Source organism: Morchella importuna (assembly GCF_003444635.1).
Source record: "Morchella importuna strain M04M26 chromosome Unknown Morimp01GS051, whole genome shotgun sequence".
In the NCBI taxonomy this organism is placed as follows: domain Eukaryota; kingdom Fungi; phylum Ascomycota; class Pezizomycetes; order Pezizales; family Morchellaceae; genus Morchella; species Morchella importuna.
This window is the reverse complement of record NW_025763448.1, coordinates 18,871-42,573: the sequence shown is the minus strand read 5'-3', so window position 1 is coordinate 42,573 and position 23,703 is coordinate 18,871. Positions and strand designations below refer to the sequence as shown.

General features: G+C 45.8%; 6 protein-coding genes across 6 annotated transcripts; 2 read left to right on the top strand and 4 right to left on the bottom strand.

Annotated features, from left to right (window-relative positions):
* Nucleotides 1-2,634: 2,634 nt before the first annotated feature.
* Nucleotides 2,635-3,431, bottom strand: LAJ45_10812 (uncharacterized protein; the record flags this gene model as incomplete). The annotated part of the gene is made up of 3 exons (XM_046120327.1): nt 2,635-2,663; nt 2,727-2,747; nt 2,801-3,431. The coding sequence occupies 3 exons, from the start codon at nt 3,429-3,431 to the stop codon at nt 2,635-2,637; spliced, it is 681 nt and encodes a 226-aa protein (XP_045966452.1).
* Nucleotides 3,432-4,093: 662 nt separating this feature from the next.
* Nucleotides 4,094-6,405, bottom strand: LAJ45_10811 (uncharacterized protein; the record flags this gene model as incomplete). Its single annotated transcript, XM_046120326.1, has 8 exons — nt 4,094-4,237; nt 4,294-4,439; nt 4,493-4,776; nt 4,831-4,956; nt 5,017-5,153; nt 5,218-5,512; nt 5,568-5,848; nt 6,166-6,405. 8 exons carry the CDS (start codon nt 6,403-6,405, stop codon nt 4,094-4,096), a joined length of 1,653 nt encoding a protein of 550 aa, XP_045966451.1.
* Nucleotides 6,406-11,025: 4,620 nt separating this feature from the next.
* On the bottom strand, nt 11,026-12,393 carry LAJ45_10810 (uncharacterized protein; the record flags this gene model as incomplete). Its single annotated transcript, XM_046120325.1, has 4 exons — nt 11,026-11,240; nt 11,341-11,354; nt 11,426-11,431; nt 11,489-12,393. The coding sequence occupies 4 exons, from the start codon at nt 12,391-12,393 to the stop codon at nt 11,026-11,028; spliced, it is 1,140 nt and encodes a 379-aa protein (XP_045966450.1).
* Nucleotides 12,394-12,548: 155 nt separating this feature from the next.
* On the bottom strand, nt 12,549-14,529 carry LAJ45_10809 (uncharacterized protein; the record flags this gene model as incomplete). Its single annotated transcript, XM_046120324.1, has 6 exons — nt 12,549-12,558; nt 12,637-12,653; nt 12,783-12,869; nt 13,109-13,152; nt 13,231-13,864; nt 13,921-14,529. The coding sequence occupies 6 exons, from the start codon at nt 14,527-14,529 to the stop codon at nt 12,549-12,551; spliced, it is 1,401 nt and encodes a 466-aa protein (XP_045966449.1).
* Nucleotides 14,530-19,407: 4,878 nt separating this feature from the next.
* Nucleotides 19,408-19,833, top strand: LAJ45_10808 (uncharacterized protein; the record flags this gene model as incomplete). The annotated part of the gene is made up of 3 exons (XM_046120323.1): nt 19,408-19,497; nt 19,561-19,667; nt 19,746-19,833. 3 exons carry the CDS (start codon nt 19,408-19,410, stop codon nt 19,831-19,833), a joined length of 285 nt encoding a protein of 94 aa, XP_045966448.1.
* Nucleotides 19,834-20,940: 1,107 nt separating this feature from the next.
* Nucleotides 20,941-21,570, top strand: LAJ45_10807 (uncharacterized protein; the record flags this gene model as incomplete). The annotated part of the gene is made up of 5 exons (XM_046120322.1): nt 20,941-21,090; nt 21,147-21,155; nt 21,241-21,243; nt 21,384-21,479; nt 21,559-21,570. 5 exons carry the CDS (start codon nt 20,941-20,943, stop codon nt 21,568-21,570), a joined length of 270 nt encoding a protein of 89 aa, XP_045966447.1.
* Nucleotides 21,571-23,703: the final 2,133 nt, after the last annotated feature.

Sequence of the window (23,703 nt, the reverse complement as noted above, 5' to 3'; positions counted from 1 at the left end):
CAGACGACGGATATGAATCAGAAGAGAGGCCTGATCAAGAACCCGAATCGTCAGCACTCGAAGAAGACCTTGAAACAGACGCAAGTAGACTGGGGGCCCGGGCTTACGAGGCCCACTCCTGGACGTCACCTCGAACAAAGTAATAAACAGGAAGCTAATCAGGAAAACACAGAAACACCTCCTCCGGAACCACCAAGGAAATCGAAACCTTGGAAACCAACAACCGAAAAGGAGAAAGAATCTGAAGTCCCGCATCCTGTCACAACAAGAAGATCGAATCGCATCCGTGAAAGAACGGAGAAACAAGCAGCAGTTGATATCGAAGGGAAAAGGAAGGAAATTCGACAGAAAATATCGGAATTAGGAACCACCTATGACAAGGAGGTATCAGAGATACTAGCCGATGAAGATATGGACGAACAAACCAAGCAACTAGCAATGGAAGCAGCCAGTCTAGACCACAAAAAGGACAAAGCAAAGCTCCAAAGCCAGTACGACAACCTGGATCCCACCATACATCGGGTACACCTAGTAACTGAACCTACCACCTTCAATCAAGCAATGAAAAGCGATGATCAACACCTATGGAAGAAGGCAATACAGACAGAAAAAGACGCCCTCGACAAGGCCCACACCTGTGACATTGTCGACAGACCAACCAACCGAGCAGTACTCAGAGGAAAATGGGTATTTAAGGTAAAACACAACGCGGACGGAACAATCGAAAGATACAAAGCTAGATACGTCGCCGAAGGCTTCACCCAAGTACAGTATCAAGACTATGATGTAACCTTCGCCCCCGTTGCCCGATACGATTCCCTACGACTCCTACTTGCACTAGCCGCACACAACGGTTGGATACCACAACAAATGGACGTCAAGTCAGCCTTCCTATATGGTATACTTAAGGAGGAAATCTACATGGAACTACCTGAAGGCTACAGGCAGGACCACAAGGTTTGTAAACTTCGAAAATGCATATATGGACTAAAACAATCACCCCGTGAATGGTACGCTTGCCTAGCAGACTCCCTTCAACGGAAAGGATTTGTCCCAGCCAAATTCGACCCATGTGTCTTCATACATAAGAAACACCAACTATACATATCGGTGTATGTTGACGACATCATGATATTCGGACCCGACTCCCCATTCAGAAACGAAATCAGACAACTACTTAAGGCAGATTTCGAATGTACGGATCTCGGTAATGCGAAATTCCTACTGGGAATAGAAATAACGGTAACAAAGAACGGTATCACGCTGTCACAACTAGCATACATCAACAAAATCCTAGAAAAATTTGGAATGAATAACTGCAAACCTGTTGGGACACCACTCGAACCAAATCTGAGTCTTCGTAAAGGAAAACCAGAAGACCAAATCGAGAAACCAACTGAGTATCAATCCATAATTGGATCACTCATGTACGCTAGCATAGCAACCAGACCTGATATTACCCATACCGTTACCGCCCTCTCTCAGTACTCCTCATGCCCAACTGAGGACCACCTACGAGCAGCCAAACGAACTCTCCGATACCTCAACGGAACCAAGGACTGGAACCTGTTCTACCCGAAAGGAAACACTAGAACACTCGATGGTTTCTCAGACAGTTCCTACGCTTCAGACCTAGATGACAGAAAATCGTTCTCAGGATACGTGTTTAGACTAGGAAAATCAGCCATAAGCTGGAGAAGCCGGAAGCAGAAATCAGTTGCAGTCTCAACAACAGAAGCCGAATATATGGCTCTGTCCCTAACAGCTCGACAACTGGTATGGATTCGCAACGCCTTATGCGAACTCCAACAACAATACCAATACAACATCCACGCCGACAACACAGGGTCCATCGAACTCTGTCGGAACCCACGTATCCACGACCGGTCCAAACACATCGACGTTCACTATCACTACACACGTGAACAACTCGAAGCCGAAACCTTCAAACTCCTCTATGTCCCAACCGAAGACAATGTTGCAGACATAATGACCAAAGGACTACCGAAACCAGCTCACCAAAAATTGTCAGAATTGATACGATATGGCAAGTGAGGGGAAGTGTAGAAATAGGGCATTGCGACATCGGTTATGTATGGAATTACTCATGTATAAGGGATGACTCATAGAAGGAACAGGGATTCAGACAAGGCTTAGTGTCAGGGATTATGTAATCAGGGGATCACGTGGTATTAGAATATCTGTATATATAGAGCGCTCAAACGCCCACATTGTCGCTGGAACTTCAGCAGCGCAATAGTATCTTCTTCGCACTACAAACACATCCTCCCTCAAGGTCACGTGTTCAAACCACATTCAAGTCATTTTCTCCCACACTACAAACTTCAAATTTCATCTTTATACCTTAATACAATACGGGGAGCAGTGACGATTTGCTGTTCATTTTATCCCTTAAGCCATTGTTTCTGACCTTTTTTTTTTTACGGGAGTCAACAAGCCACAGTAAATTCAGACGAGTGGTTGGTGAGGTATTGACTAGGGTAGAATGAATGATAAGAATTTGGAAAAACCTCACTTTTGACCCCTATAAAAATGGTTCGATGTGTTTCGGTAGCTTAAGGGGTGGGTTAGAATGGACTTCATTTGGGTTCTTGCTCGAGTCTAACTGGTTATCTATTCCCCAATCACCAGAATAATCGTTACTATTTATAGCTAGTAAGCCAAACATCCAAATATTGAAAACCACAAGGCTCCACGAGACATACATAATACGGTAGTCACACCTCCTGAACGGCACCGTACTTCTTCCTATAGTCCATCATTCTAACCTTCTCTTCACCCTCAACCCCGGCAATCAAATCCGCAAGATCCAGAATGGCAACGACCTCAACCCCCAGCTCTTTCTTGACCTCCTGAATAGCACTCAACCCAGTGTCCACCTCACCTTCCTTCACAACCTTCCTCTCCTGCCTATCGAGCGCCACCACAATCCCGACCAATTCCCCACCGGCAGCCTTGATGATCTCCACAGCCTCCCTGATCGCCGTTCCCGCTGTAATCACATCATCCACAATGACAACCTTCTTCCCGCGCATATCCATTCCAACAATAGATCCGCCTTCGCCGTGGTCCTTCTTCTCCTTTCGGTTGAAGGCGTACCCGGTGCTGCCATACTTCTCGTTGTTGAGCGAGAACAGTTGCGTCGCTGTGATGGTCGCGAGCGGAATACCCTTGTATGCAGGCCCAAAGAGGAGATCGAACGACGTGCTGAGCGTTGGGTGGGAGTCTATCGTGCGCGCGTAGGCATTTGCGAGGGAGGTGAGGAGAGAGGCATTGTTGAAGAGGCCGGCGTTGAAGAAGTAGGGCGAGACACGGCCGGATTTGAGCGTGAAGGAGCCAAAGGTCAGAATTTTGGCTGAGAGGATGGTCTGTAGGAAGTCCTGCTTGAATTGGGGGAGGGGAGAGGTCATTGTGGGCGTTTGGGGGACTTGAGAGACTTGGGGAGTGGAGGGTTTGTGTTAGCGGGCTAGGGTAGTGGGGTTGGTGGGGTAGGTGTAAGGGCCCGCTGCGCTGCTTGGCGCAGAAGGCTTGTAGGTTTTAACGGAGAGTTTTTATTGAACAAAGTCGCTATCATCTAGTAAAGAGCAATAATGGTAAACACGGAAATGTGCGTCGGTTGTGTAGTTTACAACGCTGACATGGGATATTATTACAAAGTTATCGGATATAGGTGTAGAGTCCATTTTTCAGTTAGAGCATAAGGTTCTCTTCCACTCAAGTTATTTCAACAAATGAAAGAAATTTTTGTTTAATCTCCCTTCAGACTTTAGGTTCTCATGTGCGATATATGCCAATGATCATGCCTGCATGATATATTGTACAGGCCAATAATCGAAGTGCATACGTGAAAATTATGACTGAAACCAAGAGACACACTATTATAGTACAATCATTAAAGATGAGCATTAAAGTATCAGATCTTCTGAAGATACAAAGCTATAGGCTGGGTATAGATGTAGGGACATGCATTGTACCACGGAGCACGAGGCCATTTCTCTCACTCGTGACCTTTCGAGAAGAAAAAAGAGAGGGAAAAGAAAATAGGTTATGAAGCTTCAACCAGCGCGTGCCGCTACTCATCCTCTAGGTCAACACTCTGATCGTCCTTCGGCGTTGGAGGATCGGTTTCAATGGATCCCATAAGCTCCAACGGGGGACCTTCATCCAAGCAATTCTGAAGCTGTGTCAGGGTGTCTGTGCACTTGCGCATGATAGTCTAAGGAAGTCTAGTCAGCGCTGGGTTTTAAAATAGAGTAATGAGGGAACACTGACTACAACATCCCACACATGCATCATTGCTGCCGCAAAGGGCCCAAAATGCTGGATCTTTGTAGGGAGTTCGAATTTACGCGGGTTTGCGCCTAAGATACACACAGTGCCGCCACCATATACCGTGAAATAGGTCTTGAAGTGTAACCCTGTGCTCGCCATCAGTAACAGTACAATTAGGGTGGAACTTGGGAGACCGTACCTCCCGTTACTATTCCGAGTACCGGTAACTTATTTGTATCTTTTCCAAATCTGGAATAGAGTCTAACAATCATATCTCGGCTAACTTTAACCAGCTTCATTATATCCTCTGTCCACTTAGTAGCGGTTGGAATAGTATACTCCTTTCCATTTTCTACCGCGCCCAGTTCAAACTGGGTGTATTTGATGACAGCGTCGTGGAGACGGCCGGGGGCCTTACGGGTTCCCGGCAGGGCTTTGGATGGGTTCTTTCTAATAGCTGCAGCATCGGTCGGACACTCGCCGCTTTGTGGAAACTTTAGGCACAAGCATAAAAAGAGTGCTGAAGGATCAAGTTACCTGATGATCCGGAGGTCAGGGATGGTTTCTAGTGCTCGATCGAAAAGAGCAGTCCAGACGTGGCCCTGGTACCACTTTTCTCGATTGTCAGTGAGCGAGATGTGGCCGCTCTTATAATCGTTTATCCTTCAGAAGCGTTAGGTATAATAGTTGGAGGCACGTAGGAAGTGAATACAGGGAACAAACACCCATTGTAAAACGAGATGTGCCCATTGTAAGCTCATGTACTTCTGGCGCTTTGCGGGGCCATCTAAGCCCTCATCGGCGACGGTGAAGTAAGCCCCACGTTCTAGAATGTCGTATATTTCATCTACGGTTTTTTTCTACGAAATGATTATGCGAGAATAAGTGAATGGTATTGGAATTAAGTATATATTGAGAACTCACGTTCCGAAAGAAGTCTAGATAATCTTTCAAAACCGTATCAGGATCTGAGGGCTGTGGAAGTTGCTCCTTAATCTTGACCCATTCCTCAGGGGTGAACAATTTCTCAACATCAGGGTCGCCAGTATCAAGAACAAATGAGTGCGCTGGTGTCTCGCTCTCATTATTATTATAGACGTATTCAGCAAGCCTGTCCTCCACAGCAACACTAGCATCATCAAAATACCATTTGGACGCATTGTCAATGTCGGCAAGTCTCTGCTTGAAAAGCCTGAGACGGTTAAGCGCCAAGTCGTCACTGAAAAATCTTATGTAAGAGAAAGGACAGTGGAATTTGAGCAGATGAGAAGTACCCCCGGTTGGCTTTAGCCCGCTTCGCACGAGTAGACTCTTTACTTTCAGCTTCGCCGGTGTTTGCACGCTTAGGATTCTTTCCCTTCAAGTTTCCGCTCTTCCTCGCCTTTATTCCACCCCTTGCACTTCCAGCACTCTCACCTAGAAGCACTCTGTTGCTTTCGCCGGGTGTATTAACATTCACTGAGAACTTCTTGGAATGAGTGATACTAATTGATGCAGGTTGGGCCTGACGGTTAAGGTTGGCGCGCCAGTCCCTAAATCGTTTCTTGTCTTCATGCTAAAGATATAAAAAAAATGCAGTTAGTCCCAAGCGAGCGCAATCTGATAGGGACAGTGCCGGGCTGGGACGAACCCTTAACACCATATAGACCACGAAGGTCATATGATGCCCCAGACACTGGTACAGGCAACACTCTCGTCAGCGGTCTTACGAAGGCTATCGACGCTATTCTAGAAGCCCTGCTAGGCTGGGACGAACCCTTAACAACATGTCGACCACGAAGGTCACATGATGCCCATAATGCAGGTAGAATAGCGAAGCCGACAGCCGTGATGTCAAGTGTGGCCTGCAAGGTACAAAGAGGATGCACTCGCCTCGTAGATTCCCAGCAGGTACTGGGCTTTCTCTTTCCTATCCTTAGAAGACTCATCTGCGGCAGCGACCCGTAGCAATGCTTCCTTCCACGAGTGTCTCCGTTGATCCAGCCGAACATCAGTGTCCAACTCTGGGTCGAAGCTCTTTAAGAAATCGACCATGTCCCAAGACTCGGGCGTTCTGGTTTTCAAGTAACGGTCGGCAGGGAATCCATCCGGCGAAGCTCCTGTGCGCGTCATGATACTGTTGTAGAATATTAGATACTAACAGCGTGCATAGCAGCCCTGAGATTGCTTGGTTAGCGTTAGTGGGGGACTGTCGCGGGGAGCTGTCGCGAGGGAGGTAGCTGTCGCGGGGGGAACTGTCGCAAGGGGGAGAATCGCAGGGGGGGGGACTGTCGCGGGAGGGCGGAGATGGATGATAGATGATGGATGATGGATTTTGGGTGTTGATAGGGGTGTTGATGGGGGTGTTGGTGGTGTTGGTGGTGTGTGGTGTGGTGTATGAGGTTGAGGCGATGGCATCAAGACTCTAACTCATCCTTGGTGCGTCTTGGCACCTTGGCACCTTGGCACAAGGTATTACTCGCGTCTTGGCCAAGAACGCATATGTCTTGGCACATCTTGGCACATATAAGCACCCAGAAGTACGCATACTACTACATCTATAGTCTCGTGCCTAGCCTGTGTTTGCTTTGATTCTGCACACACTAGCATACTACTCCAACCAGCTAGACTTGGAGAGTATATTGGTATTATTGGCCAAAAATTTGATTGTTGTTCAAAGCACCCGACTAGGCCCTGATGCATTAATCTCATGTGGTGCTAGGTAGGATATCGATAATTATTAATTCTCTGTCCTGTTTAGTAGGAGCCGACCCTTTATAACTGAAGGAAAATAAAAGTGCCGGTACTGACCAGTTTATTCTACCAACAACACCTTGTCCTGCATGCTCCATTGTTTTCCTTTGCTCCCGAATCCTCCACTATCAATAACCTTCTAAAACGGTCTCCTACAGGTGCCATACTACACTCTATCGGTCCTCTACAGTCTTAAGGGCATCGCAAAAGTGTATGCGATAAGGCCAGAACCCTTGAGGAGCCGGTAATTCTCTCTTCCCTGAGACCGGACCGCCCGCTAAGTTACACCAAGCCATCCACGCCAGGTGCTAGGAAAGCCTGTAGACTGTGGCTTCAAAGCGAAGGTCCGAGGTTTGGTTTTGGGTATATATATTCCACAGACGCTGTGTTTCTTGCCACTGCACATGGATCGGTCTCGCAAACAGCGCGATCTTTCAGTGAATTCGAATCCCCGGTGTACAGGGTGTGCACGTTAAATACCGAGAACATCGATTAATTGGTTTGAAATTCTATGGGTGCCACATGTGGCAGCCAAAATTGACCAATAATTTTCAGAGTTACAAGGCATTACAACAGGCTTAGCCACACAATTTGTATGTTGGAAAGAAGTCTGAAGAACTTTCACACATATTTGTTTAAAAAGTTTAAGTATTTAACTAAAAACACAAAAAAATAACCATAGGATAGAACTGGCTCCCTGCTTGATGTGAGTAGTACTGTGAATTTTTCAAAGGGGTTTTTGGGTGAGTTCCAAAAGATCGGGAGTGAAAAAGAGTCAAGTTGTGGGGCACACACCCCTCAAATACTTGCTTGGCCGCCAAGTTGCCCCTTTCTTAAAATTCGACCAATGGCAGGCCCTCGCAGACTGGTCAATAATAAAATTTCCTAAAAGAGGGTTCTTCACACATACCGTGAATACCCTGTACATGGCCTAATATAGGTCATTCGAGTACCATATAAAAACATAAATAGAGGTAGGTGTGTGGGGTAGGCGCAATCTAGGCTATCTGGGGACTCCTAACTCCGGAGCCTGCAAAGCCATATCTTTAGTTCCGTGCAAGAGGGACTGCACTTTAGCTCAGATAATCTTATGCTTCACCGTGCAGCTCATGCAGACGGGTGTAGTCCCCGTTACTATTACACTCGATATAGATGGGAAAACGGTGTCCTTATATAACTAGAAACAGTGCATATAGATCTAGCCGCTGGTACTATCAAAAGTGGTGGCCATATATGCATTTTTTCGGTCAAAGAAAGTTTAATACATAGAGTATCACTCGATATTGTCACTTGGAGAAATACATATAATCTTTAATATGCTCAATAAGAGTCACATCAACCTGAATCCAGACCAAATTGATCAGATCTACTTCTATTAAAGATGAGTACTGCGCCTTTCATCGTATGGATAATTAATCTGTGGTTCCTCGGTCAGCGAAGACAGGAGTTTTAGATGCACGAAGTGGCTATGGTTTTATGAAGAACAGGAGGTGGGGATTAGATTTATGTAGGCACGTCTGGACGATTAGATTTCTAAAAAAAAGGCATACTAAATCAAATGTGTATATACGCTCTTTACTGTTCCTGCAGCTGGGGCACGGAGGACAGCCTTGGCTGTTATCTTTGTGTGGCGAGGGTTCTTTGGGCTGTTTTGGTTATCAAGAATCGTTTTGTTCCATCTTGAAAATAATATGATAGTCATGCATCAGCACTCTCAATGATCTCAGGTTCAAACTTGTCTAAATAAATTGATTGCGATGGTACCGTTTCGTTAAACAGACACTCATAGTGAGTGATCTAGATCTCCTGTGAAAATCCCCAGCGCCGCTAAATTTATTATCTTCTCGCTAAAACTGATTAACGAAATAAATCAGTTAAGTGAGTAGAGAAGCTACAACTTATATTCTTCAGAAAGAATAAATTCCGACGAAGATAGTGTGAGAAAGTTTGGGGGAGATTGTGCGTATGTTTTATTGTTGCCTAAACCCTTCGCTCGCTTCTGAGGATAGGGTTAGGGTTACTGTCCGCTCAGTTCACCTCATTTGATGAGTATATCATGATCAATCCCATAATTATTCTCCTTATAAATCTACGGTTATACACATATGTACATCCTTTACCGCTAGAATGGGCCAAACAAAAGTAGTACCTAGACCTTACCAAGCCTATACAGCAAAACCTATAATAATTCCACCCCCGCGGTGGCCGAATTTCGAGAGGGTGGAATTACGATAGGCCGGTTTTGCTGTAATTTTATAGGGATCTCTTCGATATATCGGTCCTTTTTAGCAATTGATTTTCGAGGGCAAATAAGTCTCTTAAACTCCTGCGTTGATTTGATAAGCAATTGATTTGGTGAGGTTTATGTGCGGCTTATAAAAACTCGTTCTGGCGCTAAAGCAGCGGCCCGGACCCCGGCGGTCTCGACGGGCTCGGAGACCACTCCGCACAAACCCCCAGCAACAGCGCCAGTGAATTTCACTGAGAACAGGATTCTCAGCGAGGAAGTAGTGAATGGCCTGAGGTTTAAGTACAAGTATTTGGTGGGACGGGAAGTGAGGAGGAGGTCTGAGTATTTTGATGTGCTCCATTTGTTTATGACTGTCAAATTTTCTAGGATAATCACCAATGGGCGCATGGTTTAGGGGTATAATATCTCATTCGCATCATCGTGACTTGAGATGGTCCTGGGTTCGATTCCCAGTACGTCCATCATAGGCTCTCAGTATCCTACTCTCTCTGGGTGTAGGTGCTGACACCACTTTTTCTGCCAGGGTCGACCAACAAACATGGCAGGTAAACTTTTATTTTCAGTCCGCATCCTGTGCTTCGAATATGAAGATGTGGAAGTTGTTTTTGGCTTTTTATAGTTGCCTTTTGGCCCAGCGGACAGAAGAAGTCAAACCTGCTCGACGAGGAGGAGAGCAAAAGCTAAAATGGAGACGCGGGGAATCGAACCCCGGACCACCTCTACTCAAGATACTGCTCAGAAGAGAGTACTCAATGCTAAAGAGGTATTATACCACTAAACCACATCCCCTATTGGTTAGAGTCGTTGCAAATGCAAATTTTTCCAAACGTTTTCTTGGCGGCGCTACCGCCATTTACGTACTAGTAATCATTGACAAGGGTGGGTGGTACTGGTACCATGGCAACCTCGAACGGAGGGCCGCCATAAAAGTTTATATGCGTATAAAGGGCTGGCGGGTGGCGGTTGTGTTGGGGGCGACGGTGCAAAGGTGGCGGTTCGATTTTTTGGTGGGGTGGGTGGGTTCATGAAATATCACTCGGCGATAGGGTTGTCGCAATGCGGAGAAAAGCGAGATACGGCATCACTATGCTTGTGAACTGGCATGTAGAACTTGACCTAGGTTTATTGATTTTATGTCCATTTAAGTCACGCGATGAATTTGCTCTGGCCTCAAATACTGCACTATCATGACCAGCTACTAACGTGTGCGTACGTGCTAAGCATGCTCTGATATAGCTACTATGTATTTAATGAATTCTTTTCCCCGGGGTTTCGCTAGGTGCTCACTTATTTTGTAGTCAGTTAGTTGGGCTTATTCGGGTTTCGTACGTTTTGGTACTTTGGTATGTACTCTTCGTTTATGTCGCCGCACTGAATCTTGAGATGTGAAACCGGTCCAATTCGACAGACAGCTGTGCTCTCCAACTGACAATTTGTATTCTTAGAATTGAGCTGCGTTAGTACTCTCGTCTTTACAAAATGAATATTTCCAGGAATATTTAAGCAATGTGAGGCCAGTGTTCGTTGTGTTAATGTTTAGTACATGTATTTAGATGGAATTCCAAGTCCGAAAGTAGCACTGTCTTTTCAATCATTGAACCCAAACCCAACTGATCGTAGTAAGATTTTTGCACACTTGATTAAGCTTCTACTAATTTTTTATTACTAATAAGATGAGCTACACGTTATTCAATAAGTGGCTTAGGATACAAACGCCGTTACCTACATATGAAGAAAAAACAGAGGTGCTAAAAACGTGTGTTGAAAATATTGATTTGTATATAGGTAATTAAGTTAAGTAACCCCTCCGTTAAGTTAGAGTTGTAATACGCTCGAACAGGATTGGTGTTAGAATGGACATGAAATTTGACTGGGTGAAAGCCGAGTCTGAGTGGAAAGTAGAGGCATCCAAGAAGATGAAAGCTGAAGTCGATCCCCACATCAAAGTAACAAAACAGGCGATCTAGTATACCACATTGTTAGTTAGGGTGATTTTTTTCTGAGAGAGCGTATGTGTTTCAATTTTCATAGGGAGGGAAGAAGAGGAAAACATTTTTCGTTACCTAAATTTGGTTGGCTAGATAGAATTTTTAGGAGGGGTTCAAATCTTTCCACGATGCCCTCCTATACTTGCCGCTTTTTATGCACCATTTCCTCTCAGGTTTATCAGCGTAGGTCTTCAGCAGCGCCGATCCACAGATTATCTCATACAGATCCCCTTCAGTCCGCTCCCCCAGGATGAAACATTCCTTGGTCCCCTCTGGCACGGCTAGCACTGCTTCTCTCCCCGAACCATATAGACGCTCAATGAACACCTCCTCAGATCCCTGGGCCAGCTCCTTCGACTCCTCACATTCCCCACACAGCCTCAACATCTTGATGCCATCCTTGTCTTTTCTCCTCAGATTGACGATTATCCTTTTTATCTGCGGCCCTTCAAAGACGTCTCCGCACACCAAGTCCATCCTGACTTTCAGATATCTAAGAGCAGTCATGTCTTTGAACATCCCGCAGATATGCCACCCCCGCTTCGGCTTGATACTAACCCTTGGACCGCTGTGCCCAGTCAATAGAGTCGATCCAATCGTATCCAGCTTCAACCTCGTCAAAGTCTTGGGCAGCTCCAACAGCATCGTATAGACCGACTCGACCCATAGATAGCACAACGGAAACACATCTTCACGGTCCTCCCCCTCGACTGCAGCACCACCACCACCACCACCAGCGGCGGGTAAGTTCTCCCACGGGGCAGAGCAGTAGCACGCCATGAACGCAAAGTTGCTCAGCTTCCTCATCCGTCCCACTGCGGATGAAAACTCATCGAGCCGCGCTTTGATAGGCGTGTTGAAGTCGATCACGCCATAGAGCTTGAGTTTCAGTGATGTGGTGTGGTCCTGGATGAAGTCGGAGATGGCGGGGTCGTCGGGCGGGAAGCGGGGGAGGCTCTTGGATGTGAGGCGGATGTGCTGCAGCCAGGCTGCGTGCGCGTAGGTGTACCAGGCTTTGGAGACGCAGAGGAGGGATGGGTCCTCCGAGAAGCAGGTGTGCGGGATGAAGTCGAAGATGAGGACAAGTATCTCTGAGGGGAGAGAGAGAAGCCTAAGCGGCATTGCCATTGCGGGTAGCGGTCGTAGTTCCTGGTGGGGGTGATAAGAGGATGGAGGTACTTGTGTCAGTTTAGATAGAGCTCTAAAGTTTTACGTACACGATGCTTTGTTGTTCCCCAGAGTGCTCAGCCGCAGGTGTGACCCGGCCTGCCAACCAATGGAAGTTATGTGTCACTACACTTCAAGATTTCATTGATCAGATCTAGACGAATCGCCAACTGAGCTGGGAACCGGTAACGGGGGCAGGTGTACCTACTAGACTCAAAGCCCTGGTATCAGGACCCATTGGTTAGCAAAGTTCTGTCTGATACACCCGCAATTGCGCAAAGAATGAATCAAAGAGAAAAGTAGGGCCGTCAAGGAATTCATGTCACCAGTCATCACTCGCAATCCCCCACCATATCAGCCCTATCGCCTGCCAAGGGGTCGATGCTTGTCCTAACAAGATGAAAGATGTATCCCCAAATAATGTCCAAGGACAAAGTCTGAATCGAGCTTCCCATGTTAAATTTTTCTCTAGATTGCTACATTACATAAAGAAAGAGAAAGGAAAAGAGAAAGAGAGAAAGAAAAAAAACCCATCGTTACACCACACAAAGGACAGAACAGTAGGCATAAACATCACGGAATAAAATGGCAGCAGAAAAAGAAGAGGCTCATATCAGTAGAAACCAGGGGGTTCAAGAGAAGGAAAAAAAAGGTATTAAGAAAATACCGCGCTCACCTCATCCGCTCCCAAGCAAGTCAGGGCGTCAAGAATGAGGGTGCCTATTACTATCATACACCTACACATTTTTTTCACCATATAATGGCCTCTCTACCTGCCATTTTGTCCCCACCCTTTACCCCTCATCCACACTTCTACACCCTCCCAAATCTTCTCACACACCTCTCGGTCCCTAAACCGCCTTGCCCTCTCCACATTATAGCAACGCACTCCAGCACCCCATCCCTTCACCACATCTGGAGTCTTCTCGCCCTCCCAACCAACGTAGTAGCCCCGGACCTCACGGAAGAGGTCTACGGGGTTAGACCACTTGTACCCGCGGAATTGCCAGCTCTGCCCAGTGGTGAAAACCGCCACCACTCGATCCCAGTAGTCAGGCTTGAACTTCTCCGGGGAGTCGACAATGATGAAACGGAAAGGAGTTGTAGCGTGAATGCTTGGAAGGAGGCGTGAAACGTGGTGGATCTGGGGGTGTGGCCCAGAGGCGGTCGTGGACGGCGAGAAGACGCCCGACTCGAGGAAGGGTTTGATGTTAGCCATTGTGAGGAGAGAGGAGGCCGAGGGGGAGAGCAAGATGATGGGGTCGATACGGGAGCGGGACTTTGGTGGCTTGGGGGTTAGGGAGGCGGGGATAGTAGTTGGTGGACCACGGTGAGGGAGAGACTTGGTCGCAGGGACAGCGGCGGTTGCAGGCTTGGTCGTGCGCAGGCGCGTGATAAAGTCTTCGGCTTGCTTGCGGACGTGGGAGAAGTCCTACACAGCTATTAGCATAGTAAGAAACAGACAGGCGCAGGTGAAATTAGACTCACAGTTGGTTTGATCCCCCTGAGGAGCGTATTCCGGTTCGTGACGACTCTTTCATAGCTGTAGATCTCCAAGAGTCTTGGGTCCGTCGCTCTCACCTTCCCGGCCAGCGCTCCACTACCCCCGCTCGTATAGCTCTGTGATCTTCCCTGGACCACCTGCCCACTGGCACTCTGCGCTGTGTTCGCCGCCGCGACTGCCGCCGCGGGCGCAGGAAGCGCCTTGATGAACTCGCTGTCCTCCTGGCCACCCTCGAGCCATGTGACAAGCTCGAGGCGCTCCAAGAAGGCGAGATTGGTTACAGCACCATCACCGAGGGCCTGCGCCTTTGAGATATAGTCGGGGATGGTGTCCTCGCGGTGCTGCCACGCGAAGTAGATGCTGCGGAGGTCGACGGGAGTGCTGTCGGACTTGTGGAAGCGGGTGGGAGTGGACAGAGGAAAGGCGCGCGTAATGGGGTGCGCAAAGATGAGGTAAGTGGCGGAGGAGAGGCTGATGGGGGTTGTGGAGGAGGGGTCAGCGGGCTGGGGGCTGTGCGAGAGCGTGGGGGGGGTGCTGGTGCTGATGGAGAGGCGGAGGAGTGAGAGGGGGTCGGTGTGTGTTGGATCCGCCATTGTTAAATACCGAGATGTGATATATCGTAAAGGGGAGCTTTGGGATATAATAGTTTGAAGAGGGCAGACAGGAGTGGTGTCTGGCACGGCGGGTCAGTTGGTTGAGGAGGTGAGAGAGAGTCGCGATGGAAACGATCGAGGAGAGCTCGAAATAATGTCTTGGCAGTCGCACAGCCTTGGCGCGTCTTCAATTATCACTCGACGGCGGATACTGCCGATCTGCATACTTTGGACCCTCAGCCAGTTCTATACACAGATATATGTTTATCCAAGATCTTTACAGCTCTGCCAGTACATAATTGAAAATAGGGACACCGACACGAGCTGTGTTTGAGAAGGAAAAGATCTTAAAAGGTCAACTTCTTAAAAGGTCAACTTCAGGGCTAAAGTGTTTTTATTAGCTACAGGGCCGGTATGGAGCGCGACATTTTAGTGTGAGGAAAGTTATATGTAAATCGATCTTGGAGTCACATATACCTAAGTATACTCGTAGGGAACATCTAGATCTTTAGGGAAGGTCGAATTACAACTATAAAATGTTAGATTTGAAAGTATTCGTACTTACGATCACAAGTATATGTACAGCCGCATTCGAAAAGTACTGGCGCCCTACTATATTGAGTCGTTCATGAATTGTGGCCCACCAAAAACCATAGCACTCGCGCATACTCAACTTATTGGTAGGTATGACCGCAATAGAGACATTGCAGCTCTCTCTGGCAATTGTCTCGAATATGAGAATTGAAAAGCAGAAAGGACTGCCTCGTGAGTTTGGCTCGGAGGTGCCAATACTTTTCAAATGCGGCTGTACACACCAGCAACAATTGGACCCAGAACATAAAATCAACGAAAACATTAAGACTGCAGTGGTCAGTAATATATATGGCCGGAATGAATGTCCATACACACAGTCAAAAGCTTGGCTATCTTAATTCAATCGAAAACCACAAGCTTACTATGTAAATATGTACATCATGTACTTTGCATGTGTTGCACATATAGCTCTCAAAACGATGATCGATCATCAGCTTGAGATGAGAGATTGGATGATGGATGCGCGCTTTCTACGCGCTTACACGGAAGTAAGTCGTCGGATGACGCTAGTGTAGCCTTTCGAAGTGGTGTCATCTTTGTATTTAATTCAGCTGTATACATGTAACGTTCATTGCTAGATAGCGACATTGGCTTATGAACGTGTGTTCTTGGTCGAGACGTCACATCCCAGGTTCTCCGTGCGCGAACTACCGACTCTCGATCTCCTTGCGTCCCGGGACTTTCAATATCACTCTTCCTAATTATATGGCTCATGGGATTTCGGAATAACCACCTCGATTTCGATGTATGGATCATGCATATTGATTCGATGGATGGGGAATGGCACTATTCTGACCTTTTTCTTCTGTTGCTCCGCTGTCTCACGGTTTAGGACGGAGCGCACAACAATATAAAGTACAGATTGCCGTCGGTGTACATCCAGATATTGGGATTGATCTGATGATAATCCTTCATAATGGTATGATGAGAGAATTTGAAGAACCGTACTTGTGCATCTTATGCTAACTTTATCAACAGTCTAGCTGACGCGTATGAATGCCGAGAGTTGTCTAAATCCAAATTGCTCTGACAATACAATTAAAATATAACACTCGCTCTTCCGTTAGTCCTGTAGCGCCACAGACCTGGGTTGCGGAAGTGGAATATAATTTATCCTAAAGTGATCGAGAAACACGCCATTTAGATCTCGGGATGGACTTTCTGTGTTCTCTAGATCCCGATTTTCAAACTTGGCACAGTGGATAATAGGCTAAACTTGCTTCTACTGTTCTGGATTCTAACAAGAACGAGTTTCTTTGATATATCTGGGCTCGAGTGAAAGAATGAAAGGCTATTCCTCATTTGTCTGGCGATAAACTAGTCAAAGACATTTCTACTGATCTAGTATCCAATTTAAGTTGTTCATGCACCGATTTTTAATCCCTCTGTGTTCTTTCTGAAACAACTAATAGTCCTCTTAGACTCGAGATTCGATCACAAGAGCCTAGATAGAAACTAAGCTAGCTAGTCATTCCAAAACTTCGCATTTTATGACCTACAAAATTTCGTTGCCAAGGATTTCATGGCACAATGCAATGAACGAAATTCCTCTGCTTTTATTCCAGGGAACTCCCTGGTACTTCTGCCGGCGGCACCGAAGATCAATTTCTACCTATGCGCTCAGCCCTAAGTACTATATCAAACTCAACTACTCTATAGCATATGAATCTAATTGAGTGATGCTCGGAACAACATGCTTTTCTCTGCTCTCGGAATGTTTAATTAACTTGAGGGTTGGGGTTGTCGGTTAACCAATTGCAACACCTGGATCATACGTTTCCCGGCTACCCGATATGTACCTTGTAGGATCCACAGGCCTGTCCGGGCTATCAGAAGCATATAATGAAGCTTGAGTTGGTCCCAATATAATTTCTGACAGATGGTTGTGTGCAGATTACTAATTTTTTGAGTGCAGGATTCAGGGTATCTACTCTACGTGACAATATCTATCGAATATTAAATTATAAACGATATGTAGGTAAACGGGTGAACGAGTGGGATCAGCAATATTTGATAACTTAGGCAACGGAGCCGGGACTTCAGCTTCCGTAGCTAACAGAAGCTACTTGTATGCTCTCAAGGTACATGTATTTTTAAATTATCTATATTGGCGCCGCGTCGAGAACCATTTGTTCGTGCATCCAAATCCACGTACCATAGAGCTTTCAGAGATATATATCTGTACTGACATGGGTATAGCACTCCAGAAGGTGCAAATCCAAGTTTATTGGTTGCATAATTCCGAATTCATCATAAATCACTCGTTGATTGTGCCAAGACGGAGTACTAGTGCGGACCTTCAACCTTCCCTCATGATCATGCCACTCCATGGCCAGCCATATACTCGCTTCATGCTTCATAGGCCTCGGGTCTCCATGTCTATTGCCAAACTTATATATCCCTGGGGATATGCAAAGATCCCCATGGATAATATCCTAGCACCAACAGTTCTATAAGCAATCACTGAATATTGTAGTTAAGCTTTAAGAATTGTAGCGCTTGAGCGGCGCGGCGCGAGCGCGGTATTTCCAAATACTCATAAACTCCTATTGAATACTTACCGGAGCTAACGTTATTAGTACATGATTAATGAAGATCGTAAGATCGTCTTTCGGCCTTTTGTTCCTCGGTACTCCGGTCCGAAAGCTCCCTTATTTTGAAGCATATATTGAATCCTGATGTGATTCTCCGCGAGACACATGCTGAAAGGAAGTGAATGCGGGGCCCGGGGGAGAGCACAAACAAACTCCCTCAGCTTTTGAGTGTGAAGAGATGTGAATAAAGGTCAGATCTTGCGGTGATGTCATGAATGTTTCCGAAAAATAAAGTGCAGGTGCTGCTTTGCTATATATGCTTTTAGATTAATACAGGACATCGGATATTAAGCTAGGCAAAAGGGAAGGTAAGTTCAAGGGTAGGAGGTTGATTATCAAAAGAGCCTCACTATATCTATAATGGCATCAATTATTACCGCTAACGAACTCCGGCTTTGAGGCTTTTCATCTGGCATGTGTGTCGTGGCTTTGTGTGGTCCATGAATCGAGGCCTAGGCACCTGCATAAAATTCGCTGAATAGCTTGTATTCGAGTGAGGATGTCAACTCTGGAAATACACCTCTGATCAAGGAAAATAGTTATAGCCCTATAGCCAGCTCAATCCCTTATGTGTTAAGCCAACACCTTGCGGTTGCGATAGTCCCCACAATCATTCTCTCGGATTCATAACCGTTGTCTGGTTGCACAAAACATCGAGTTTAAGCACTGGCTACCCCGCATAAGGAAGAATAGACTGCTAATACCCATGTTGGTAATAGTTTGTCATAGGTGCTGAATATTTCAGTCGGCTGAGGCTCCCGCTGACCCATTGCTTATTCGTCCCGGCAAAAATTAAAGTAGGGTGGATACCATATGTCGCGATGCTAACATGTCGTTTCTAACAATTAACAATCCAATGCGTTATGGCCCCCACGTCCAAAGCATCCTTGCATATCCGGATGGCATAGCCTACCGCAGTTCCCCATCAATCGACTGGACAGATGCATGCTGCCATATCCACCCGGCGTAGCGGACGCGTAAGTGAACATCCTGAAAGTGATATTGAGGGTTATCACTTTGGGCCAAGTCATGTGATCTCCCCACCCACAGCTCCGCTATCGGCCGGAATATTGTAACAAATTCAATATGAGGTCAGCAGTACCATACATGCATCACATAACTGGCACACCCAAACAGTTATTCCCCATCCAAACATCAATTACAGGAGGTACCTTAAAGCTTTCTTATCGAAGTTGCTAGTCTTTACCTCTACACTAATTCCTGTTAATATGCCCAGCCAGATTTGTCCGGGATCCGGGATCGGGGTAACCTTCTAAGAAGGATAGTGAATAGAAGAATAATTGGACGTGCAGCAGCAGCGATAGACGCCGCCCATAGCCATTATTCTACAATTACGTATCCCCGTTGAAACATGGGTTGTTTCTCGAGCCCGATCAGGGACACTGACTGGGGCTCAATCCATAGAATTAAAACACAGGCAGGGCTCGAGAGATTCGACGACCAGCTTAAGTAGCGTTGACGTCGCCCCTGATTTCCTGCTAAAGTATAAATCCACAAAGTTTAAATTTGAATACTTAAATACCACTTCTTCTTCCTCCGCCTTCCTCCTTCCTTTCCTCTTCCTTCTTTTCTTCCTGGTACACTCATTCGGCATCATATCATCCCCCCAATTCCACGCATCATAATTCTTCAGTATATATCATCTTCATCACCTCCATCATCCAAGAAAATGCAGATCACCAACTTCCTCGTCGCCATGACTTTGGCTGCTACCAGCGCTGCTGTCCCGGCCTACAAGCGTGGCTCTGATCTCGCTACTGTATGTGCACCTATATTCTTTTTCTTTTAGAACCGAGTCTGGCAGAGCTAACAGGCAGAGTAGTATGAGCAATGCATGACCATCGCTTACGATCCCAACCAGGGGATGGCCTTTTATAAGGTTCCCGCTGCCAGGCAGGCAGACGTCCAGACTCAGTGTAGGACCTGCATGTGAGTACTTTCCAAGAGTTTTTTTTCCCACCTAGTTGCGGATTTTTGGCTAATGGTTTTTCTTCTGCTTTTTTCTAGCATGAGGATTGCTGGTTGTACTAACTCTGATGCTTGTCGTGCGATATACAATGCTTGTGCGGAAGAGATGCAACTAACGCTCGACTAGCCCAAGCATCCAGGGTTAGGCGTTGATATGGGGAAGAGAAGGAGGGGGATCTAGAAAGTGCTGAGCACGGTGTTGCATGGGGGGACTATTTGATTTGTAAATGCTTTTTCAAAACTTTCCTTTCAGAACTTTTCCTTTCATGACAAATATTATCAGTTTCTTCTTTTTTTCTTTACATGCATCTACCTCTGGACTACTCATCGTGGTAGTAACATGGCAATATCGAGGTACTTGTAACGACATGAGATATGCACTATATAGCTACGTAATGCTAGGTCGCCCATGAAGTGATCTCAATTTGCCAAGAAGTGGTGATAACTATAATCTTGATCTTTACTTGCATGTGTACATGTATGCACGTGTTTGTGCACCTGCACGGTTGTTTTAAGTTGAGCAGCAGCCCCAGGTCAACTAAACATATATCTATCAAACAAGCAATCGCACCCCATATACAACAGCTGTTATAGCCGCATTGAGACTCGGCACTCGGTACCCCCCCCGCATCCTCGCAGTTGCATATTAACCAGCGTCCAAGTTGGGCATCAACCCCAGTAAACGTGGTAGTAAGACCGTTATTTGTTGCACTGCGCCCTATGGAAGTCCTTTCCCTGCTGTTGTGTGTGTTTTGACGGGGAGATCCGCCGCCGGAACCCCGATGACGTTCTGGTTGGAAACCGCTTTACAAGTTGAGGAGATCCGAGACTTGGAAGCTGATTGAATAGCAAGATACGCGAGTACTCTAGTACCCGTACATGGTAGATCAGGGGAGAGGCCATTGTAAATGGCTATTTGAGTGGGGGTAAGTCCCTACCAGTAGGTGATAACCACCGATAAATTATAAATGTAAGAATACAAAGGTGACTAAGATCCTAACAGCTGACGGCCTTTACTGCATGTGCGGAGTGCGGCGGGAGCCCACATCATGTGTGGGATGCGGTGGATATCGGACATCTTGAAAGTAATGGGTGTTGTCGCTCAAAGAGGACACCTACTACTACCTATACAAGAAACGGCTAATCCCCCGCGTTCCCCGTCTCAGCTATAGCTACTCCTCCTACTAAGTTAGAAACAGCCAGGATTAAATATTGTCGCCGACGTCGACCCGATATGGTGAATCAGCATGACCGTACCGGTGCTCGGGTTGGCTCCGATGGAATAGTACCGAGTACCGAAGTGCTTCAAGATTTGTTTATGCTGGGTGATGTAATGATCGCTGGAGGAACTGGCTACAGTAGAGTACCTACTCTAATATTTTTAGTAAGTGCATATACTCGATTCCGAAGGGGATAGTAACAAACTTGTTTCTGGATCAGATTGGGAAAGTGGCTTCCTACTATTTCGCCCGTTGCCAAGAGCGACCGACAGTTGGCCCTGGAGATCATGGGGAAGTGGGGGTGCCTAATTAAGAAAGTAGGTCAGCACCCCGCCGGTTTGTTTCCATGTTCGAGATTAGGCATGTAGCGAGAGACTGGTTTTGGCTGAACTGGGCAGGTGAGAATAACCATTTTTTTTTGGATCGGGTCGATTGAACAAGCTTTGGCACATATTAGCTTCTCCATGCAGCCGTATATCCGTTCCTTTCGGTATTGATAGGACGGCGGAGATTAATTCACATTGCCTCCTGGCTCTGGAATTGGAGGTTCAGGGTACGTTAGAGGTTCCGGGGGTGGCATATATGCATAAGACTCTGAGTTAGGTTGATGATCTCGAGTACTAACCCTATAGGTTTTGATATGACTTTCTATTGTTGCGTTATATATATGTGTGGTTTTTATTAGGTGAGGTTATGAAGAGATGTACCAGTCAAGATCACCGACGGGCTCGGGGGTCTCCGAAGTATCTACTCTTGGGACAGCACCCAAGAGCTCCCTAAGGTCAGGCACGTGAATCTAGACTTCTGATAGTGTTCAGATAAGATTATCGATCAACTTCTTGATATTACTATATTTTGGGCCGGATAAGTATGTCCTCAGCGAGTTATAAGGCGAGAGTTTATCCTAGCCTGAAGTGCTACCCCACTCTGTATAATCCACCAATAAGAGGGATATAATATGGCTCCTTTGGTAATAAATCTAGTGATCAGCTGAAAGTCTCTCAGATTATTCGTCTCCCTATCCTAAAGCTTGAAATGGTGATCGTGGTGCAGGTTATATTAGATCTTTAGTCGTATGACCATAACATATTGAATTAACCATATTCTTATTCGTATTTTATATCTCATAGAGCATAGAGGATATTAGGGAATGGAATGTTCTCCCGGTCCGAAGGAATACTAGATTATCAGTGCAGTATATTGACGACCTTAAAGAGTCTGCAATAAACCAGAAAATACAAAATCCTATTAGGAATGCAATGTTTACAGCGTGAATAAACCTTCGCGGATCTAAGGTGGATCTTCAAAACAGTAAGCCGGAAGGATCTACTATAGTGGGTGAAAAAAAATGAAAGGTGGTTGTCTCATGTAACCATGGCAGCAGTACTACTAACCATAAATTTTTACCGTCGTCTGGGCTATTCCATCCTCGTATACGTTTTCGTTCACAATCGGCGATGGGAGGCCATTATATTTGCCTCAATTCCGGCGTCATCTATCCAATCAACAAGCTAGCCGTCACCTACCCATCATGCAGGTAGTCTGCTTCTCTTATTAGTAAGTGTCATTTGTATTTGGTACGCCAAGTAGAAACTTTCCAATGAGCTGGTCATGCATGGTATACTTAATTCATAAACCTCGGTTCGCTATATTATCTCGGCGTACCTCGAACGTGGTGAATGCGATGCCTATTTCATCAACTGCATGGAAGGGACGAGTCCGTGGAATAACCAGTAGATTGTAGCTCTAGGAAGGTAAAGTCAAGGTTTAAATATTTTAAGGTATTCAGACCAATGGTTAGGGGGTGGTCGGTCTACTTTATAACAATTCATGTTTCGTGGATTGACATTGAATCGTACATACCTCTGGCTAGATCTCCTTGTAGCGCTATGCGCATTGAACAATGAAGGAACACCGGGTGATTGATAGAAAATAAGTGTCTACTAGTGTGTGCGTAATGGTAAGAGAAAGATAGTAGTCCAAGAGTTTCCTTGATGAATCTCGAAGCTACATATAACCGAATCGTATGACACGAGCACCTATCCACTAGCTATTGTTGAAGTAAGTTCAGCGAGAAGAGGATCAAGTGAGACGATGATTGATTGTATTGTCCTATCGAACGTAAGAGAGATGAGGTCCTCTATTTATAGGAAGACGAAGAGGGATGTTTAACAGGTGTATGTTGTCAAAGAAGACACTCATACTGTCGTGACAAAGACGTTTAGTATGAATAAGTTTAGCAAAGTAAAGAAACAAAGAAAATACGTATTGTCAAAAATAATAGCTATTACTATTACTCTGGCTAAATAGGTGTTGCATAATTTGAATATATGATACTAAAAACAGTCCGAAGTAAATGCAATGAGTCTGCAGTAATATAGGATTCAGTCCCAGGATTAAGTTCTACGAGATAGGATTAAACTTGGTAAAAAAAACTGGAGACCTGGATGGCTGCTCGAGCAGAGGTTTTTATATATAGGTCGACCCGGGCCTGTCAAAACCGACCTGAGCCCGCCCAAGCCCATGAAGTGGAACCCGGGACAGGTTGTACTATGGTTATATGCTGGCTTAAGCCCGAGACTTTTCTTTGATTTATATGGACATAAGAAAAAAAATATTTTCCTACAAATATATCGGTGCTAAGATACTCCAGCGAATTTTATCTCTAGTACACCTAACCCACACTCCGCGAACCTATGAATGAATCGAAGAAAAAAAAAAAAAAAAAGAGAAGAAAAAAATACTCCACGAACCTTTTTAGTGTTGGATTCACAATT